The sequence below is a fragment of the Pelodiscus sinensis genome, chromosome 24 (assembly GCF_052426305.1).
Source record: "Pelodiscus sinensis isolate ZL-2025 chromosome 24, ASM5242630v1, whole genome shotgun sequence".
Classification (NCBI taxonomy): domain Eukaryota; kingdom Metazoa; phylum Chordata; order Testudines; family Trionychidae; genus Pelodiscus; species Pelodiscus sinensis.
This window is the reverse complement of record NC_143075.1, coordinates 4,427,656-4,449,162: the sequence shown is the minus strand read 5'-3', so window position 1 is coordinate 4,449,162 and position 21,507 is coordinate 4,427,656. Positions and strand designations below refer to the sequence as shown.

Here is a 21,507-nt window from a genome sequence, read left to right as displayed (position 1 = left end):
TCTCCCCCAGGCGATGGCAGGGGGAGCCGTTCCCCCTGCTCCTTAACATGCTTGTCGCTTTCGTCACGTTGCCCCAAACCTTGTGCCCTTACAAGCCCTGCCCTGTGTTCTGCCTGAAAACCAGGCCGGCCGGCCAAAGGCACGGGCATGGCCTGTCGCGCTGATGCAGCCAAGGTGCAAAAAAGCAGAGGAAGATGGGGCAGTGGAGGAGGAAGGCGGCAGACCGGGGGGCCTCAACAGGAGTCATTTCTAAAACGCAGGTCCTGCAATCTGTCTCAGCGCCATGAAGGGAGGCACATAACGCCCCCCCCCCCCCCGGCTAAATTACATCACCAGTGCTTTGGGGCGGGGAGCGTGTCTTGCTGTTCGTGTACAGCACCTAGCGTGGGGGGGGCTCATTCTGAGTGGGGACTGTTCGAGGCCAGTGTCCTATAAATCAATGAGGGGGCTGCGCATTTTCAGGAGCCCAGGCTGGTCTGAGCAGCAGCAGCTGGACCCCCACGGTGGGCACCCTGGCATGCGAGCGCAGTCCCCACACGCCCGCCCCCGCCTGGGCAAAGGATGCGCCCCTCCGCTCCGCTCTCCCTCTTCCTTTCCAGTACTCCCCGCTGCTGAAGAAGCTCTACTGTCAGATCGCCAAGACCTGCCCCATCCAGATCAAAGTGGCCACGCCGCCCCCGCCGGGCACCGCCATCCGGGCCATGCCTGTCTACAAGAAGGCAGAGCACGTGACGGAGGTGGTGAAGCGCTGCCCCAACCACGAGCTGGGACGCGACTTTAACGATGGTGAGTGCTGGGCTCCTGCCCCTCCCATAGCCGGTCAGAGAACCAAAGAGCTCCCCGGGCCGCGCAGAGGAACCCCCACGTGCTGCCTGATGCGCGCCGGGAGGGAACCCTGGCTCCCCAGGACTCAGGAGGTGGCAGGGGAGACAGATCAGGGCTGAGCAGAGATGGAGCTAACAAGTGTCACAGACCCGGCCAGAACCAAGCGCCCCAGCCAGCTGTGCAGGGGCAGCAGGGTCCTTCTCTCGCCTCTCCCTGGGCTGGCTGTCCCCGGTGCCCTCTGCGGGCGGACGCCGGACAAGGGCTGGTCTGCTTTCTCGGTCGATGGTTTTCACCGGCTAGCTCACTGCCACCGGCTGCCTGTGACACCGGGGTAGAATGTCCAAAAGTGCCCACGTTCCAGCCCCCCAAGGTATCTCGGCACCTAACGGCCATTGATTTCACTGGAAACCAGGAGCCTAAATACCTCGGAGCATCTGGACCTGAATGACTTGGGATCCTAAGTCCCCTGGGCATCAGCGGGGCAAAGCTGCTTAAGAGCTTTTGAAAGTGTTCCCCCCTGGCTCCATCCCTCTTAGAGACGGTCAGAGGAAGAAAGGCCGAGTGTGGCTCCCGCCAGCTCCCTGAGCAATTCACTTGCCACCGTCTCCAGAGGACAAAAGGCTCAGAGCCCAGTGCTGCTACGCAGAACGCTCCGCTCCCAGTACAACCCTTTACCTTGGGGGGGGGGCTTTTAGGGGAGTGGGGCCGCTGACCCCCCAAAAAACACACTCCGCTCCCAGTACAACCCTTTATCTGGGGGGGAGCCTTGTAGGGGAGTGGGGCCACTGACCCCCAAAAAACACACTCCGCTCGCAGTACAACCCTTTATCTGGGGGGGAGCCTTGTAGGGGAGTGGGGCCACTGACCCCCCAAAAAACACACTCCGCTCACAGTACAACCCTTTATCTGGGGGGGAGCCTTGTAGGGGAGTGGGGCCACTGACCCCCAAAAAAACACACTCCGCTCGCAGTACAACCCTTTATCTGGGGGGGGAGCCTTGTAGGGGAGTGGGGCCACTGACCCCCCAAAAAACACACTCCGCTTCCAGTACAACCCTTTACCTCGGGGGGGGGGCTTTTAGGGGAGAGAGGCCACTGACCCCCCAGAAAAACATACTCCGCTCCCAGTACAACCCTTTACCTCAGGGGGTGAGGAACCTTTTTTTTGGGTCAGGGGCCACTGACCCCCAGAAAAATCAGTCGGGGGCTGCACAGAAATGAAAAGCAAAACTAACAAACCAAACCCTCCCCAATAACGTGGCCCCCGACTGAGAAGCAGAAAGACCCTCCCCTACATTCCCCTCACACACCAGAGCCTGGGGGGCGGGGCAGGTAGATTTTGTGGGGGAAAAGCCACCAAGGAGCCTTTCCCGGCCCCGGCCCCCAGCAGACAGAACCCATGGATCGGATCTGGGTCTGGCTTCCCTGACTCTGGCTCGCGAGGCGAGGGGCTCCTTCCCCCACAGCGGGGAGCCAGTACTGGAGCCTCGCGGGGGAGCTGCTGGGGGTGGAAGGGGTGGGGCTGGAGCACTGGCGCAGGATCCCCAATGCTGGAAGGGGAGCCCAAGCCTCAGGGGCTGGATCCAGGCTAGCAGGGGTCCAGATCCGGCCCCCAGGCCTTAGTTTCCCCACCCTGTCTCCCAGCGCACCACTTGCCAGATGGGCTTCCCTTCAAGGGCGGGGCTGCTCCCCATTCGCCGGTCTGAGCGGGCGTGAAGCTTTCTTCGGGCAGGGCCGTGGTGCCCACGTTCCCCGGCCCGGGACTCAAGTCGCTTCCCCAGAGCCACGGCCAGGCAGCCCGGCCCACAGCCGCCCCACGGCAGACACGTGGAAGAAGGCGGCGGCGACACGCCCCACCCAAGAGGGGCTGTGGCGGCAAAGCTGCCTGTGCCCCGGGGCAGCCTTTGCGCAGGCCCACGGTGGTGCTCCCCCCCCCCCCCCCCCGCAGGCAGAGCTGCCATTGGCAAGGCCCGGAGCCCACCGGCGAGGGCCCAGGCTTGCCCAGTCTCGGAGGAGGAGGGGCAGCAGCCCCGAGGGAGCATTTTGCTTTGTGTTTGTACTTGCCCATGCCTGCCAACGGGGGGCGGGGGGGTGGGGAAAGGGCAAAGAGGGCAGCTGCCCTAGGGATTCAAGGGGCCTGGGGCTCCCGGTCACAGCTGCTGCACTGTGGCAACGGAGGCAGCCGGAGCCCTGGGCCCTATAAATCGCCTGAGGGCTGGAGTGTGTGGGGGGGGGGTGGGGGGGGACACGCCTTGCTCAGGGTGCTGCAGGGGGGGGATGCGCTCCAGGTGGTGCCAAGGGCTGGCTGCATCCAGCCCTGCCCCTTCCCCTGAGGCCCCGCCCCTTCCCGAGGCCCCGCCCCTTCTGGGCACATGAAGCTGGGCCCCACCACCTTGCCCCGGGGGAAGCTGTCAGCTCCCCTGTACTTGCTTTTGGTGACGGGCCCAGTCCTGCATTGGTTCTGGCTCCCCGGGAACGGAGCCCAGTGGGAGCAAAAGTCAGTTCAACAAGCCCTTTGGCTCCTCAGGAAGTTCAGGTTTACGCTTAATGCCACATTGGGTTGAATTTTGAGGTCAGTTGTTATGTGGCCTGACTCAAAGCAGGCCCCTTGGGCCCCTTACAAGCAGGTGGAGCTGAGGGGAAGCTGGAGGGGACAGTGTCTACACACGGATGTTGAACTGGTTTACTTGCCATCGGTTTTTTTACACCCCTTTTCCTGAGAATAGCACCCCTCCCCATTCAACTCGCTTATGTTGGCTTGTTTAACCTGATTCCCAAGCACCGTAAGCTAAACAGAAACGTGCCTGGTGTAAACCGACCTGTGAGCGTTCCCACTGCCTTCCCCCACCGTTAAACTACACAGATTTCAGAATCACACTCGTTCTCAGGCCAGCAGGCCAAAACAAGAAGGGTCTTTCCTCTAACTCTGCTATCTGCCTCTGCAGGCCAGGCCGCTCCGGCCAGCCACTTGATCCGGGTGGAAGGCAACAATCTCTCTCAGTACGTGGATGACCCCGTCACCGGACGGCAGAGTGTGATGGTGCCATACGAGCCACCACAGGTATTCTCTTGGTCCCAAGAGGATGAGGGGCGCTGGGGAGGGAGAAGAGTTTTCTGCAATAAAGTTACAGCTGCCGCCCGAATCTGACCTTGCGGTGGCTCCATTGGCACTGAGTAGCTGAAACTAGCATCTGCCCTGTGGTACTTAGGAGATGAATCTAGATCCTTCACAAGACACCTGATGGCGCTTCAGTGTCTGGAGAATAGTATCCCTCTTGTTGCAGCCTTCGATAGCAAATCCACTGGGCCCGTTCTCCTTCCCTTTCGGGCTCTGCCAAAGCATCTCACTTTAAAGGAGAATCTTGCTTCCAATCCACTGGGGCACAGAGCCTGGTGCAGGGTAATAGAAATGTCAGCCCAGCTAGAACTCCTCAGTGGCACATCAAGCCACTCATGAAATAAAAACGGTGAGTGGAAAGCTTAGCGTGCCCCCCGGGGTGCTGGTAAGTTAGTACATTGGGGGAGGGGGCTGAATTTCCAGCTGCAATGTCACATACGCGGGTCAGTGAATGAAACAGCTGGCAGTAAGGTCCCACAAAACTAGCATGGTATGAAAGTAACGAAGGCCCCCAACAGTCACAATGGCTACATAATCCTCATTCAAAGGGATATCTCCTTAGAGCAAGGGTAGAAATTCATCTTCCTTCGTGAACATTCTCCCAAAACACACACACACACACACACAGAGTGACTGAGTTCTGCCACCATCACACACACACACACACACACACTACACACATACAGAGTGACTGAGTTCTGCCACCATCACACACACACACACACGCACACACACACACACACAGAGTGACTGAGTTCTGCCACCATCACACACACACACACACAGAGTGACTGAGTTCTGCCACCATCACACACACACTACACACACACACACACACTACACACATACAGAGTGACTGAGTTCTGCCACCATCACACACACGCACACAGAGTGACTGAGTTCTGCCAGCATCTCACACACACACACACACACACACACACACACATACAGAGTGACTGAGTTCTACCACCATCACACACACACACACACACACACATACAGAGTGACTGAGTTCTGCCACCATCACACACACACACACACTACACACACACACACACACATACAGAGTGACTGAGTTCTACCACCATCACACACACACACACCACACACACACACACATACAGAGTGACTGAGTTCTGCCACCATCACACACACACACACACACACACACACACACACACACACACACACACACACACACACACACACACAGAGTGACCGAGTTCTGCCACCACCTCCCCCAGGCTTTGAACACCCCCTTCTCCCTGATGCTCAGTGTGTCGTTTCCTCTCCTTCGGGCAGGTTGGGACCGAGTTCACCACCATCCTGTACAATTTCATGTGCAACAGCAGCTGCGTAGGAGGGATGAACCGGCGACCCATCCTCATCATTATTACCCTGGAGACACGAGAGTGAGTCATTCTGGTGGTGCCAAGGCCAGACGCCCCCTCCCTGCTTCACGCCGGAGCCGGGCTCTCCTGGGGCAGCACGGGGAGGTTATGAACCAAGTGTCAGCTGCGTAACTAGACAGACTCTCGCCCAGACCGCATCGGAGTACGAACCACTCATGGCCTGGGGAGAGAAAACCAAGGAGTTAGCCAAACCCCAGCGAGCCACTTGCCAGACCCCTGGAAAGTTCTAGAAGCTGCAGCCCGAGGCAAACCTCCTGCTCAAGCATCTTTGGCCTGGGGCAGACCCAAGTGCAGGAAAGACGAGGGGAAGTGACATCCCCTGAGTGGGAAGTTAGTGGCTACGAAGTGCCTTAGGGGGTAGTTGTGTGTGGGAGATGGGCAGGGCCTGCCCTTCTCCCACTGTGCACCTTCACAGCCCGGAGAAGAACTCTTACTCCTTCCTGTCTGACTGGGACATCTTCTGGAAAAGCTTTCTTTTGAAAGAGAGCGTCTACACAGCAAAAGCGCAATGAAAAAGCGATGTGCTTTTTCAAAAGAGCATCCACATCGATTGGACACTATCTCGCATTTCAGTTGGGATTACTGTGGACGGAGTTGCCACCAGAGCACCTGTGCTTTTTCCTGGAGGCCTCTTCTTTCAAAAAAAACACATTCTCTTCTGTGTCCACGCTCGCCTTTTTCCAAAACAGCTTTTTCAGAAAAAAGGCTTCTTTCTCGTAGAAGATTTACCACCATCGGAAAAACCCTTCCGTTCTTTCGACTTTCTTTCAAAAGAACACAGCAGTGTGGACATAAGCATAGTTTTTCTGGAAAAACTCTGCAGTGTAGATATACTCCTTAGGCTGTGTCTACACTGGCAAGTTATTCCGGAAAATCACCCGCTTTTCCGGAAAAACTTGCCAGCTGTCTACACTGGCCGCTTGAATTTCCGGAAAAGCACTGATGATCTAATGTAAAATCATCAGTGCTTTTCCGGAAAAACTATGCTGCTCCCGTTTGGGCAAAAGTCTTTTTCTGGAAAACTGTTCCGGAAAAGGGCCAGTGTAGACAGCACAGGGCTGTTTTCCGCAAAAAAGCCCCGATCGCGAAAATGACAATCGGGGCTTTTTTGCGGAAAAGCGCGTCTAGATTGGCCACGGACGCTTTTCCAGAAAAAGTGCTTTTCCGGAAAAGTGCCCTGCCAATCTAGACTCGCTTTTCTGAAAATGCTTTTAACGGAAAACTTTTCCGTTAAAAGCATTTCCGGAAAATCATGCCAGTGTAGACGTAGCCTTAGGGTATAACAATCTTAGCCTTTTGTCAATCAGAGAGGAAAAGCCACCAGAGAAAATTCACCCCCAGCCAAAGGGATCTGCACAAGAGCCCGGGCATCACAGGGAGTTTACGTGGAACACAGCACCTCGACTACGTCTACACTGGCATGATTTTGCGCAAGAACTCTTTTGCGGAAGAGTTCTTGTGCAAAAACTCTTCCAGAAGAGAGCGTCTACACTGGCACGTGTGTTTGCACAAGAGATGTGCTTTTGCGCAAGAGCATCCGTGCCAGTGTAGACGCTCTCTTGCGCAAGAAAGCTCTGATGGCCATTTTAACCATAGGGCTTTCTTGCGCAAGAAATTCATGTTGCCTGTTTACACTGGCCTCTTGCACAAGAACAGTTGCGCAAAAGGGCTTATTCCTGAGCGGGAGCATCATCGTTCTTGTGCAAGAAGCCCTGATTTCACACATGAGAACGTCAGCGTTCTTGCGCAAGAACTCCCCGCCAGTGTAGACAGGCAGCAAGTTTTTGCTCAAAAGCGGCCGCTTTTGTGCAAGATCGTGCCAATGTAGACACAGCCCTCATGTGCTGCATCAGGCCTGGGGCATATGTACAGCAGCCTTGGGCTTCTGAACTTACCAATTCCTGTGGAAAACCCTTGTTAGGTGCTCAGAGGAGGGGCATTCCTTAGCCTGAGCTCTTTGGGGAAGGCGGGTTCTTCTGTTTTCTTTCCGGGAGCGTTTCCAAGCTTTTGAAGTCAGCCATCGGCACAGAGTCCAGAGCCACAAAACCCAGCCCCACCGAGAAGGAGGGTTAGGCACAGTCGGATTGTTTCCCTTTTTGGTTTTGCTCTGCTCCCCAGTGGCCAAGTGTTGGGGAGGAGATCCTTCGAAGGGCGGATCTGCGCCTGTCCCGGCCGAGACCGGAAAGCCGACGAAGACCACTTCCGAGAGCAACAAGCCCTGAATGAAAATGCAGCTAAAAACGGCAACGTCAACAAGCGCAGTGAGTCCTCCAGTCAAGCCGGGAGACCTCCGGCTTTGCTCTGCCTAGGACGTCTGAGCTGGTGCCGTCCAGGGCACAGCCTGTCCTTCCTGGGCAGCAGCAGTGCGAAACTTGGGTGAAGTTTAGATGAGAAACGCCCCAATCCCAGCGTTGTCGCTCAAATCCATGTGTCAGCTATAAACCTGGCAGCCTGAACAAAGGGGGGAAAACAACGAGGAGGCCTGAGGCACCTTAACGACTAGCAAATGTATCTGGGCATCATCTCTCATGGGCTAGAACCCACTTCATAAGATGAATGAATTGGAGACTCCAGTTTGGCAGGGATATATACACACATGCAAAGATGGGTGAGTCACATTACTATGTGGGGGACCTGTGCTAACGAGGTCAATTCAATCAGGGGGGATGTGGCCCACTCCCAAAAGGTGATGAGACAGTATGAATACCAAGAGAGAAAATTACTTTTTGTAGTGAGTTAGCCACTCCCCGTCAATCACAGAACACTAGAACTGGAAGGGACCTCGAGAGGTCATCAAGTCCAGTCCCCTGCCCTCATGGCAGGACTGAGCACCTAGATCATCCCTGACTGGTGTCTGTCCAACCTGCTCTTAAATATCTACAGGGATGGAGATTCCACAACCTCCCTAGGCAATTTATTCCAGTGTTTAACCACCCTGACAGGCAGGAATTTTTTCCTAATGTCCAACCTAAACCTCCCTTCCTGAACTTTAAGCCCCATTGCTTCTTGTCCTGTTATCTGAGGCCAAGGAGAACAATTTTTCTCCCTCCTCCTTGTGACACCCTTTTAGATATCTGAAAACTACTATTATGTCCCCTCTCGGTCTTCTCCTTTCCAAACTAAACAAGCCCAGATCTTTCAGTCTTCCCCCATAGGTTAAGTTCTCTAGACCTTTAATCATTCTTGTTGCTCTTCTCTGGACCTTCTCCAATTTCTCCACATCTTTCCTGAAATGTGGTGCCCAGAACTGGACACAGTACTCCAATGGAAGCCTAATCAGTGCAGAGTAGAGCGGAGTTTCATATTTCAAGTTTGCATATAAATTGAACTGACCTCGTTCGCACAGGTCCCCTTCATACTAATGTAACCCACCCATCTTTGCACGTGTGTATATCCCTGCCAAACTGGAGTTTCCACGTCGTGCATCTGACAAGATGGGTTCCAGCCCACGGAAACGGGCGCCCAAATTAATTCGTTCGTTTTGAAGGTGCCACTGGATTCCTGGTTGTTTTTGCTGAAACTGACTAACACGGCTTCCCCTGCAAAACTTGGCAGAGTGGCATTCTTAGTGCCGGTGCTTCATTGTCCAGAGCTACTTGCTCGTTATCAGGGCTTGACAAACCCCGGTGAGAGCTACTCGCCAGCCCCGCACCGTGCATGCGCCAGACTGGCACTGCGCATGCGCAAAGCACCGGTGAATGGGGTGCACGGAGCGACCAGCTGAAATCTACTCGCCACGGGCAAGTAGATTCAGCAGTTTGTCAAGCCCTGCTCATTATTATTGTTAAAGGCGAGTGTGTGTTAGTGCTCAGCTAGCCAAAGAAATAACATACTCCTGGGCTTAAGCTTATCTTCCACCGGCATCCGCAAGGAATTCTTCCCATCCCTTGTCATCCAGCATTGGCCAGTTTCTCCCTGTGGCGTTTTTGCTCTGGAGAACTGGCCCTTCTGGAGACCGGCTAGCGGCAGGCAAAGCGTCTGCCGAGTTTAGGGCAGGGGTCAGAAGTGGGAGGCAGAGAATTGAGTTTTTGGTGTAATATTTAATCACTAATTCCTCCCGCCCCAACAAAGGTGGCACATGCTGAGTAAGCCACCTCAGGGCTGTTCTTTACCTGCAGTAAAACCTTACAAAGTGATTGTGGCTCTTAACCGGCTCCTACGCAACCGCTTCCCTGCCCCGCCCTGTGTCACGATAACGCCTCTCATCCGCCTGCCCCATGCGGGCGCTCCTCGCCACCGGCGACAGGGACTGGTCTGTCTTGAGCTTCCTCTATTTTAAGAAAGCAGATCACTCCCGAGGGCCTAGGGACACGCAGCTATTGCCGCTCGCTCTCCCCTTGCGAGCTGGAGGCCGGTAGTTCGGGCAGGAAGCTTTGTCCAGCGGAGGTGCCCCTCTCCAGGGCTTGGAGTGCCTCTTGCTGGGCAATCAGGGAAGCCGTTGTCTGTTTCCCTGCTCCTGGGGTCTGGCTTTCCATTAGCCGGGCTCGTCAGCCGCTGCCTGCCCTGCTAGGAGCTCTAAGATTTGCTCTAATGCGATTCCCAGCCCTGATGTTACGGAAGAACTAGGGCCTGGCAGCGCCGATGATCACACTTAACTTAATTGTCTCCTAACGCTCTTTCCCGTCTCCTTCCCCAGCTTTCAAACAGAGCCCCCAGGGGATTCCTGCCCTAGGGGCGGGCGTTAAGAAAAGGCGGCACGGGGAGGAGGAAATGTATTACGTCCCTGTAAGTATCAAATCTGCTGTATGTAGTGGCTGAACCCAGCCCTGGGAATGCCCCTCCCTGGCTAGGGCATGTGGGAACGGCTCCCAGAACTCAAAGGGCAAAAATGCAGGAGGTGGGAAGACCCCTCCCCCCGTTTGCCTGGTTCTGGCCCTTGAGGCTCCTGAACTTGCCCTACTTCCCAGCAGCCCCCTCCCACACACTGCACCCCTCATTTTGACCCCATCCTGGAGCCCGGGGGGCCTACACAATCTACTAGCCAGCCCCTCCCCCCAGGCTGTGATGTGTGAGGGGAACGTGGGGAGCATCTTTCTGCGTCTCCGTCCGGGCCCACATCCGTGACTTTTTTTCACTTTTGTGCAGCCCGCGACTGATTTTTCTGTGGGTCAGCGACTCCCCTGACCCGCGAAAGTTTCCCCACCCTGGGCAACGGCACTGAAGTGTCGCTGAGAGGACGAGGCCTCCCCACACCGGCACTCCCGTCAGTACACGGCACCGAAGTGCTGTGCTTGGGGCGGCTGGCACGTCTGGTGCTGAGGAGACCTTGCCGAGGGTGCAAGGGGCAAGGCTGAGGGAGCTAAGAACAGGCTCAGTGGGGGAACAGGGTGGGCGCGAAGCTGCAGTGAACGCTGAGCTCTTGGCAGGGCGCGCGGAGCTCCACAATCACGCGCTGGACTTGCTTTGCAACCCCAGGGCAAGAGCACCTGCTGCAAAACAAGGCTGGAAGTCACCTTCCTCCCTGATCCCACTGTGGCAAGAGGGAATTTGGCTCCGTTCACCTTTGGCACGGCTCCCAGTGCCAGGGACTCGGCTCCCCCATCTGTCACGCGACACCCCATCAGACCCTCGCGCTCCTGCTGGAAGGAGACTAGAGGACACCATGAGCTGCAACTGAATTACGTGAGGGCGTCTCTCCCAGACGTTACTTGCCTTACTAGTGCTTCAGGCCACCCAGCCAGTGTCCCTGGAGCAGGCTGAGGAAAGGAGGTGGGCGGGGGAGGTGGGGGGGCCGGTCAGGCTGTGTCCTGCAAGCCTGACAATACAAGTCACATCCAAGTACGGGCTTGCTTTGCTCCTCGCCTCAGGTTCGGGGCCGGGAGAACTTTGAGATCCTGATGAAGATAAAGGAAAGTCTGGAGCTCGTGGAGTTAGTGCCGCAGCAGCTCGTTGATTCCTATCGGCAACAGCAGCAGCAGCTCCTGCAGAGGCAGTAAGTACTGCGACCGTATGGTCCATGGTCACCCAAGGGCTCTCCAGCCATCAAAGGCACGGCGAGGCCTCACAGGGAGCCAGGAAGCTGGCCGGGCCCACCCTGTGGGTTCTTACGCTTGGTAGAACTCTACCGCCTTCTAGAGGGCCCCTCAATTCGATTCCTCCTTGGAGGTCACCAATGTTAGGTGGAAGAAACGGGGAGACTTTCATTCTTCTTTCTTGAATAGACTTTTCTCCCTCCTCGTTTATTAATTGTTCCTCTGACGAGCACCTTGGGAATGTGCATCATGATAACAGAAGCCAGAAATACCCCCATATGACTCCTTAACTCTTCCCTAGCACGCTTCAGCCACAGCTCCCCCGACAGCGTGTAAAACGGTGGGCAGTCTACCAAATACATTAATCGAGCCCAAGGCCAAAAGAGACCACCGTGATCATCTAATCTGACTTCCTGTGTATACCGTGGGCCATAGACCTTCCCAGAAATAATTGCTGGAGAAGATCCGTTAAAAAAACATCCATAGAATCATAGAATCCTAGAGCTGGAAGAGACCTCAGAAGGTCATCAAGTCCAGCCCCCTGCTCTAGGCAGGACCAATCCCAACTAAATCAATCCGGCCAGGGCTTGGTCAAGCCGAGGCTTAAACACTTCAAGTCTGTGTCTACACTGCACCCCTTTTCCGGAAAAGGGATGCAGATGAGACAAGTCGGAATTGCAAATGAAGCGGGGGATTTAAATCTCCCTCACTTCATTTGTATAAACATGGCTGCCGCTTTTTTCCAGCTCGGGGCTTTGCCGGAGAAAAGCGCCAGTCTAGACGGGATCTTTCGGAAAATAAAGCCTTTTCCGAAAGATCCCTTATTCCTCTTAAAATCAGGAATAAGGGATCTTTCGGAAAAGGCTTTATTTTCCGAAAGATCCCGTCTAGACTGGCGCTTTTCTCCGGCACAGCCCCGAGCCGGAAAAAAGTGGCAGCCATATTCATGCAAATGCAGCGGGGGAGATTTAAATCCCCTGCTTCATTTGCAATTCCGACTTGTCTCATCTGCATCCCTTTTCCGGAAAAGGGGTGCAGTGTAGACACAGCCCTAGTGAAATAGTTTTTCCTAATATCCAACCTGGACCTCTCTCACCACTGATTTCAAGTGCTCAGTGATGGAGATTCCTCTCGGGCCATTGGTAAATTGCTCCCATATGACTTACTCCCCGCGTTAGAAACAGTGATGCCTTATCTCCAGGGTGAATGAATCTAGCTTCAAGTGCCAGGCACTGGGTTCTTCTCGCTCTCCCTCTGCCAGCCTGAAGAGCCCATTAGTACATATTTGTTCCCCATGTAGAGCCTTAGGCCATGTCTACACTCGCGGCTTCTTGTGCCAGAAATATGCAAATGAGGCAAAGAATGAGGAGCTGTCTACACTGCCCCTTCTTGTGCAAGAAAACCCCACTTGCGCAATGCCGTTATGCCAATTATTTTCAGGAATAACGGCATTGCGCAAGAGAGGGGTTTGCTTGTACAAGAAGGGGCAGTGTAGACAGTCCTTCTGGCACAAGAGCCTCTTCTGCAAAAATGGCGGCTCATTAGGTATGCAAATGAGGCTTGGCGATATTCCATTCTTAGCTTCATTTGCATATTTCTGGTGCAAGTGTAGACATAGCCTTAAAGTGCAATTAAGTCGCTCCTTGGCCTTCTCTAAAAATGACAAGCAGCCCTGTGGCGCCACAGCGCATGTCTACACTGGGGAGTTATTTCGAAATCACAAGGCGAGCGTCCACACTACCAGGCCTGCTATTTCGAAATAGCGACTCCTGCTTGTGACGAGGAATGAGCTTATTTCCAAATAGTTATTTCAGGAGTTGGTATTTATTTCAAAACAACCTGGTAGTGTAGACATAGCCTTAGAGACTAAAATATAGAGAGAATCAGGAGCTTTCGTGGGTAAAACCCACTTCCTCAGAGGAATTGGAGTAGCACTATTTTTTGTAAGTCTCTAAGGTGCCGCAGGACTACTCGTTTTTAAAGTTACAGGCTAACATGGCCGCCCCGAGACTTTTTAGCCTCCTCTTGGTTAAGCTGTGAGATCTGATTAAGCAACAGCAGTGACCAGTGGAAGGCACAGAAGGGAAGTGACTTTTCCAAGGCACCCGCGCAACGTACGTGGCCTTAAACCCGCGCAAATCGTGTCCACAGCAGGGTTTTGCGCTGGGGCAGCTGTGCTGCTGGCTAAAACCGCCGAGGTGAGTCGGGCGACACCCAGAAGTCCCTGGGGAGGTTTGATTTTCTCCGTCTCCACTAGCGTCTGACTGACTGTGCCCCTCTTCCCGAACAGGAGTCACCTGCAGCCCCCTTCCTCCTATGGACCAGTCCTCTCGCCAATCAACAAAGTGCACGGAGGAGGGATCAACAAACTGCCCTCTGTCAACCAGCTGGTGGGGCAGCCCCCGCAGCACAGCTCCAGCTCTGGGCCCAACCTGGGCCCCATGGGTAAGGGATCGGCCCTGCCCCCGGACGTGGGCTAAGCCACCACACAGGGCCGGCAGTTCAACACTATGGAACACAATGCACAGCTCCCCTCCCCCACCGCCGGGCTCCTCCCCCGCTCCCCACCAGAGCCAGTGACCGTCGGCTCGGTCATCCGTAGTTATGGAGCTACACGGCTCGGAACAACTCTCCATGTCGATAGCTGGGAGAACCTGCCCGTGCCAGGCTCCCGCTGCATCTGTGTGTGGGGTGGGACTTCCAGCCTCTTCGCCCTCCCCCACCCGATGGGGAATTTGCAGGGAATCCCCCCCGTCATGGGCGACAGGGATCACAGGCGCGGGACGGCATTGCATTCCCAAACCGCCAGCCTGGCCCCGCCCACACTCTGCCCCCAGAACGCCTGCTGTGCTCCATGGCTGGGGACATGTGCGCTCCCCCCCCCCCCCGTAATGCTGGAGTTGCAGAGGCCGGGGCCGCTCGCCGCTCCACCTCCTTTTGGGGGGGATGGGTTGGCTCCTGAGGGGGTGTGGTCAGGGCATGGGGGCAGGGCCCACGCCCAAGGGGCAGGGCTGGGGACTTGCCTTCTCCAGCTCTACCTTCACCCACCGCCCATGCTGCCAGTTACCAGGCAGGGGCTCCGGTCCCTGCGGTGGAGTGGAGAACGGGGCTCTGTGCTTGGGGAAGGACAGTGTCAGCCTTCTGGAGTGAGGTTAAATCCAGGCACAGGCCAGGAGCTGGAAACCCTTTTGCTCTTCCTTGTGCTCAGGACCTGGCATGCTAAACAGTCACTCCATGCAACCCAACGGAGACATGAATGGAGGCCACTCCTCGCAGTCTATGGTCTCCGGCTCACACTGCACTCCGCCGCCGCCCTACAACCCGGACCCCAGCCTCGTCAGGTAGGGACGTGCCCGAACATGGCTGTTTCCTGCTCTTCTCCTTCGCGCTAACCTTCCCAACGCTGCCTAGCTCCTGGTCAACTGGCCACTGGTTCCAACTGAGAAATCACTGCTCATCAAACCAGAGCGTTCGCCTCACTCCTCTTTCCCTCAGAACCTCTCCTCGCCCGCCAAGGGCTGATCAGGCACACGAATCGCCGGCTCTTGGCCTCATTCGCTTTTCAGGATGTTCATTCCAAACGTGAGCCCTTTAGCAGACTGATCCCAAAAAGTGCCCTGCCCTGCCCATCAAACTCTGGCGTATAACTTGGCAAGTCTCCCTTCTTCCCCCTTCCGGGCCAACAGAAATTGCCATGGAGGATTTATAGCCATACGTTAACAGGGCTACAGTCAGTGATTTGACATCCTCAACGAATTGACACATCAGATGTTTTCCCAGCTGCTATCCCAGAATCATGGCGTAGCACCGTCAGGGCTAGCATCTTGTCGCTGCAGCCAAGCGCTGTACATAAAATATTCTAGCACCAAATGGTATTTGGCAAAGATTAAGTGTTGCCGATGGGATGACTGAGGAAGGGGTGCAGAATTTGGTCCTACGTGAAGTTGCTCAATGGGCAAATTAATCCCTAGAGCGAGTCCATGTCAGTCATGTAGCTGACACCACCAAGGACTGCCAAAGCCACTGGAGTTATGTTAGGAGGAAGTTGGTCTCCAACATTGATGTCAAACTAGTTCAGGCTTTTCACAGGGACCTGTCCCAAGAAGTCTCTGACCAGGAGTTTTGAGCATCCTTCAAATGGATTCTTGCTCTGCTTCCAATGTCTTCCATGCCACAATGCCATTGCCACATGAAAAGTTGCCAAACCTTCAGACAAAAGTGCACTAAAATGTCCCCATTCCCGCAGTGAATTCAACATACTTTGCCACAAGAACATGGTATATACTTGACCCGTTAATGCCACTTTACTTTCAAAATTCTTTCTGCAGTTTTTTAACAGGCTTGGGGTGTCCAAACTGCATCGACTATTTCACCTCACAAGGGTTACAGAATATTTACCACCTGCAGAATCTAACCATAGAGGTAAATGCTTTGGGAAGATCTCTTCTTGTTTATACCAGCTGTTGATCTTAAAACAAGGACAACCAAATAAATAAAGGAAATAAATGTGCACCTACCCAGAATTCAAGCTTTATAGTCCCTCTCTTATGTTTCCCCAACTATGCATTCTTTCTTCTCCTATAGATTGAGAGCAATAGCTCAGTCCTTAAAAGAAAACTGTAATATTCTCTCCTGTTGATTTTTTAAGGCTGTAGGATGCAAGGTCTAGCAGAGACGGGAATTAAAAAAGAAATGCACACAAAAACAAAAAGGAAAACCAGAGAAGTCAAGTCTCACCCTGCTCACTTCTAAAAAAAGGCGAGAGATACAAAACTCCTCATTTGACTTGATTTTCACTAAATACACCACGGTCCATAAGCCCATTAAGTCAACAGAGAGATTTCCCATTTGACTTCAATGAGCTTTCACTTAGATGCGCAGGGCCCAACTTCTTCTCATGCAAATCAGGAGTAACTGCACTGGCCAAACGGAGTCACGTTAGCAACAAAACCAGAACAAACCAGGTCAGAATCAGGCTTTTTGTATTTAGCTTTTTGTTTGTTTCAACCCCAGGCTCTGATATTGTAGGCCAGGCAATGGCTATAATTGTTTTTAAATTGATACCATTGCACAGGAAATAACGTAATTTATGTCTAAACCCCTTGCTCTAGGTGTGGTGAGTTTTGCTGTAGCTAGTTCTTGGTTGAAGGACAGTCTCTTGGGAGAGGAGCCAACTTTGTTTGAAATCCACCTGCCTTAGATGTGGATGGAAATTGTAAAATCATCCAGGCAATCTTGGCAACAGCAAAGCAAAGGGCTCCCATAATGTCACCAGAATACACAAAGTTCATTAACACTTTTTATTTATGACAGACCCAAGTAAGTCTCAGACTCAGTATTTTGAGCTGATCCAGTCTCATTTGTAAGATAGTTGCTGTTCTCCCCTCACCTCCAACCCCAGTCTTGCAGGCAGGAACCAAACAAGAACACAAATTGTATAATTATTGAAAAACCACTGATTTTTCATTGGTAACTGGGGCCAGTTGCATAGTCTTAGTCTAGTTTTAATAACTAACTCCGTGATTTTTTTTAATCTGCCCAAAAGCACGTATGGCATGGTCTAAACAGATGGCTGGATTGTGTGTCTGAGTTGACATTTTTAACCCCTAATGACATACTTGTTTCCCATGGAATTAATGCTCATGTGTCAGTCTGTGTGTTTGGCGTGAACATGGCATTCAAGTCAATGTGTCTGACATACAAACTGCGTGTATTTGTTCTGATGCAGCCTCCTACATATATGATACAATCCTGAAGTTTTCATGCTCCTGCGACCATAGCACTTACTGTCGGTGAGGAGTCACACGGTAGCACACGATGGCATGTGTGACTGTACAGAAATCCTGTGACACTTCATATGGGAATAGCCTAGAACAGCAGTTTCCAAACTTTTTTTCTCATGACCCAGTTGAAAATTGTTGATGCTGCAACCCAACAGAATTCAGCTAGACTGGGGGCTTCCGGGGTGGGGCTGAGGATGGAGCTTTGGGCTGTAGGATGCAAGGTCCTACTTTGTGGGGGGGAAGGTTCAGGGCTGGGGCAGGAGGGGCTGACCTCGAGCGGCTGCTGGTCAATGTTGGGGGGGCTAAGGCAGCTTCCTGCCTCTCCTGGCACCAGACCATTCTGCGCCCAGAAGCAGCCAGCAGCAGGTTCCCAGCCAATGGGAGGGCGGGGCTAGTTCTGGGGGCAGGGATAGGGGCAGCACACGGAGCCCTGTGCATTCCCCCCCACACACCTAGGAGCCGGGCCTGCTGCCAGCCACTTCTGGGGCCCAGCACAGTCTGCGGTGCCAGGACAGGCAGGGAGCTGCCTTAGCCCCCCCTCCACTGATCCCCCTGCAGCAACAAGACTCAGCACCTGACATTCCACCCCCCAGCGCTGAGTCCATGACCCCTAGTTGGAAAGCCACTGGGCTGGAAGCAGCAGCCATCCAGAGCATACTGTGCTCCCCAAGGCAGCCTGTGCCCATCCCATCAGCATCTGAGACAGGAAGAGAGAAATGATGGCAGGCAAACTGTATTTATTCCCATAAGTAGAATGAGCTGACCCCTCCCTGGGTTCTGAAACGTGCACAGCGAAGGGGTTCTGCCTCAAACCACCTGCTTTGTTAATCAGATTCATTTAAAGCAAAGGAATTCTCTGTTCCTTACCAAATTACAGGGTGTCTGACACACACTCTCTCTCTCTCTCCCCCTGGCCCAAGGGTTCCCCCTTAGCTTGACTGTGCTATTTAGCAAACACATTTTTGAGGAGACCGACCTGTGTGATGCTGTTGTTCTAGGATCTTGGAGCACTGAAGATCCCAGAGCAGTACAGGATGATTATCTGGAGAGGCCTTCAGGAACTCAAACAGAGCCATGACTATGGGGCGCAGCAGCTTATCCGCTCCAGCAGCAACGCCTCCACCATTTCCATTGGCAGTTCTGGGGAGTTACAGCGGCAGCGCGTCATGGAGGCGGTGCATTTCCGCGTGCGCCACACCATCACCATCCCCAACCGCAGTGGGGCGGATGAGTGGTCGGACTTTGGCTTTGACCTCCCAGACTGTAAATCCCGCAAACAGTCCATAAAGGAAGAGTTCACAGAGGGCGAGATCAACTGAAGGTCTCCAGCAGTGCAGCAGCAAGAGACCAGAAACAGAGAGTTAAAGGAACAGGGGGAAATAGACACCCAGCATGGAACATGGCAAAACGTTTCCAGCTATGAGTGTCAGGAGAAAGTATTTTTTAACATGGCTTTACTTAAGAGATGGGAACTCAGAGCCGTGTGAGAGGCCATGGGCATGGGACCATCCCAGGAGGAAAATCCCAATGGTTTTTTGTCAGGGGAGCAAGAGGAGGAAAACGGACAGCCCACACAAAACTTTCAACGAGCTGTAAAGAGTTTTTAGTTTCCTGAGGCAGAGGAATATTCACTTGCCAACGTACAGTGCTACTTTACAATTTGCTGGACCATTTTACATCAAACTCTAATGCTATGTAAAGGCAACACACACATACACACTCATTAACTCTAACCTCCCCCACATTCCACCCTATCCTTGCTCAGTTTGCTATCCGATGGCCGAACAATTAAGACCTTTGTCATGTGAAAAGTGGTTTAATCCTCAGTCATTCAACTTTCTTTTGGGATATTTGCCATTGACTAATATCCAAGAACAAAAGGACTTGCTTTCCTGATGGACTGCCAAAAAGTATTTACTTCTTTTGTTTTTTTGTAGAGCAGAAAAGCAACTTATTTGCTGATTCCTGACTATGTGCGTGTATCGAAATATTTGTGTATATAGACACATGCTGTATATACAGTATATTCACCGTGCTGTAAGGATAGAGAGATTTATTTTCATGTACCTGTATGCTTTAAAAATGTTGATAATTTCCCCTTAAATTAACCATGCTCTAGCATGCAAAAAACTGATTACTTTCCAGCCTTACTGGTTAAAAATTCATTCCCCCCCATGTGGATTTTTAGTGACATTCTGGAGCGGCAAATCCATGGACTCCCCCCCCCCCCCCCTTGGGAATTGAAGAGTCTGTATAATTAATTACCCTTTTTCACCCAAATCTTGCTCAAAGTTCCTGGGATTGCCTGAGCTCTCATAATTCGTCACCCAACTCGAATGTTGCCTTAACCATTAACCAATATAGGTAAAAAACCAATTGGATTTCCCTGACTATTGATAAAGATCCCATCTGGTGAAATGATTCCATTTGCTATGCTGGCCAGTGGAAAGGATTTCTTCCCCATGGGTAGGTGTTGTGTTGATTTTCCTCAAGCTTTTGTTAGCCTGCTGGTTGAACTTAAAACCGTGGCAGGAAACAATCACGCATGCAGATGTATTCACCTCGCACGAGGCAGCTGGATGCTCTGGGAGAAATTCTGAGACACACCTTGAAGAGGCACAGCTGATTCACAACTCAGACAGAGGAGGGGCTAGGGTGGCATTAAGTCATCTTTGTACCCTCCTGGTCCAGGACTGCTCTGTAGCCCCAGACATAATCTAGACAGCCCTGAAGACCTGCATTATGGGGGCGTCCATGCTTTCTGGAATCTCCACTCTTTGGCATGGCCCCTCCCCTGGGTCCTTGAAAAAGAGTCTTTATGGCTACATCCCACCCGGCTTGCATGGGGGACTCCTCCCCGGCCTGATATGAGGTTTTTACATTACCTGAGGTTTTTTACCAGGCATAAAGGAGCCAGAGGTGGGATAAAGATTTAACTTATGAGCAAGGACAAGGTTCACCTCAGCAGATCTACCTTCTCCTCTCAAGCAGGTGGGCTCTGTCCTCAATCTTAGCAGAGCAGTGGCCAGGGGGAAACTGAGCTTTACCTCTGCAAATGCCAGCACAGTCACACAAGTGTACGTGGCCCTTCTCTCTTTCTACACCAATTCCTCCTCCTCCTCTGGGAGCTCAGAAGGCACAGAATGCTGCTGCTCCACTCCCTGAACCACCAGGTCAGTTCCCACTTCTTTTTTTAACCCCCCCCACTCTCCTCCCTCACCAGTGTTCCCTGTAAGCAGAGCACTTGGGCAGCCTACCCAGGAGAGATTCAGACACTGCCCAGCTGATTGACTGAGTGCCCATAGCTGCCCCCAGCCAGCAGGAGTGTTTCCATTGGTGGTGCACAGCTGCACATGCCTCGGTGCATATGACAAAATTTATGCCGCACATGGATCGGGGAAAAAAATTAGAGACCACATTGCAGCCCACCATATTTGAAAGCTGTACACTTATGCACACTGTGCTCTTTAGGGATTAGCACTTCAAGGTGTTGCCGAGCTGTGAACATGCGCTTTCTAAGTAGTAGCAAATTAAAGCACTTTAATGCTTTAAGGTTTTTTAAAATAATCATTCATGTTTTCAATGTTAACTAAGGCTTTTTTCCAGCAGTATTACTGGATATATTCCAATTCTATTAATTGTATTTTTTGTAATGTTATCTTTTGGAAAATGTGTTATTTTTATAGCTGTGGTTTGTTTGGTTTTGTTTTTGTAACACAATAAAAGATGTCTGAAATATAGCAGCAAAACAGCTCTTGACCACATTGCCTGACAGGTGGCCTGGTAATACTAGTGTCCCAGTCTACACCTTCGAAATTTGCCTTCTGCCTTTCAGAACTGGCCTTAAGCTTGAGTAGGAAATGCCAAGTTTGCTGCTGCAACTCAAGTATGTCTCTGCTATGCGGACTTTAACAAGACTCTGTTGATTAGGGATTTAAAGGTTAACTAGTTGTCTGCTTAACCGGTAACCATCACCCCTAACAGGTGATGTGTACTGGTTCTGGTTACTTGTTAACTGGTGGGGGCTGGAGCAGTTCTCCACCTGCCATGAGCTGGGGGCTGCTCAAGCCCCATGGAGGGCCTGCTGTGGACAGGGCCAGGCTGGAGCAGCCTCTGCTTGCGGGAGGGGGAGAGGGCACTCCAGCCTGGCTGCGACTGGCATGCAGGCTGCTCCAGTTAACTAGTTAAATGGGATTTTACATCCCTACTGTTGACAGACCCTGTCGCTAAAAGTCAGCTTGCGTGAAAACTCTTGGCATTATTGCAGGCAAAATACTTGCACCCCCTTCTGAGGGGGTTTCACTTTGTCGTCAGTGCTCCTGCCAACAAGGCAGCGTTCATACTTCACTTGCCATGGCAAAAGTTTGTTGTTTTTGAGTTTTTTTTGTTTTTTAAAAG

At 52.7% G+C, this 21,507-nt stretch overlaps 1 protein-coding gene across 1 annotated transcript in view; it reads left to right on the top strand.

Annotated features, from left to right (window-relative positions):
• TP73 (tumor protein p73) overlaps positions 1 to 20,699 on the top strand; it is a 110,554-nt gene extending 89,855 nt beyond the window's left edge. The window contains exons 5-14 of the mRNA XM_075906809.2: positions 600 to 786; positions 3,770 to 3,885; positions 5,245 to 5,354; positions 7,473 to 7,615; positions 9,991 to 10,079; positions 11,162 to 11,286; positions 13,617 to 13,771; positions 14,535 to 14,667; positions 15,655 to 15,748; positions 18,108 to 20,699. Of these exons, the coding sequence (XP_075762924.2) occupies positions 600 to 786; positions 3,770 to 3,885; positions 5,245 to 5,354; positions 7,473 to 7,615; positions 9,991 to 10,079; positions 11,162 to 11,286; positions 13,617 to 13,771; positions 14,535 to 14,667; positions 15,655 to 15,748; positions 18,108 to 18,428 (1,473 nt within the window). The 3' untranslated portion in view covers positions 18,429 to 20,699. The remainder of the gene's footprint in view (positions 1 to 599; positions 787 to 3,769; positions 3,886 to 5,244; positions 5,355 to 7,472; positions 7,616 to 9,990; positions 10,080 to 11,161; positions 11,287 to 13,616; positions 13,772 to 14,534; positions 14,668 to 15,654; positions 15,749 to 18,107) is intronic.
• Positions 20,700 to 21,507: the final 808 nt, after the last annotated feature.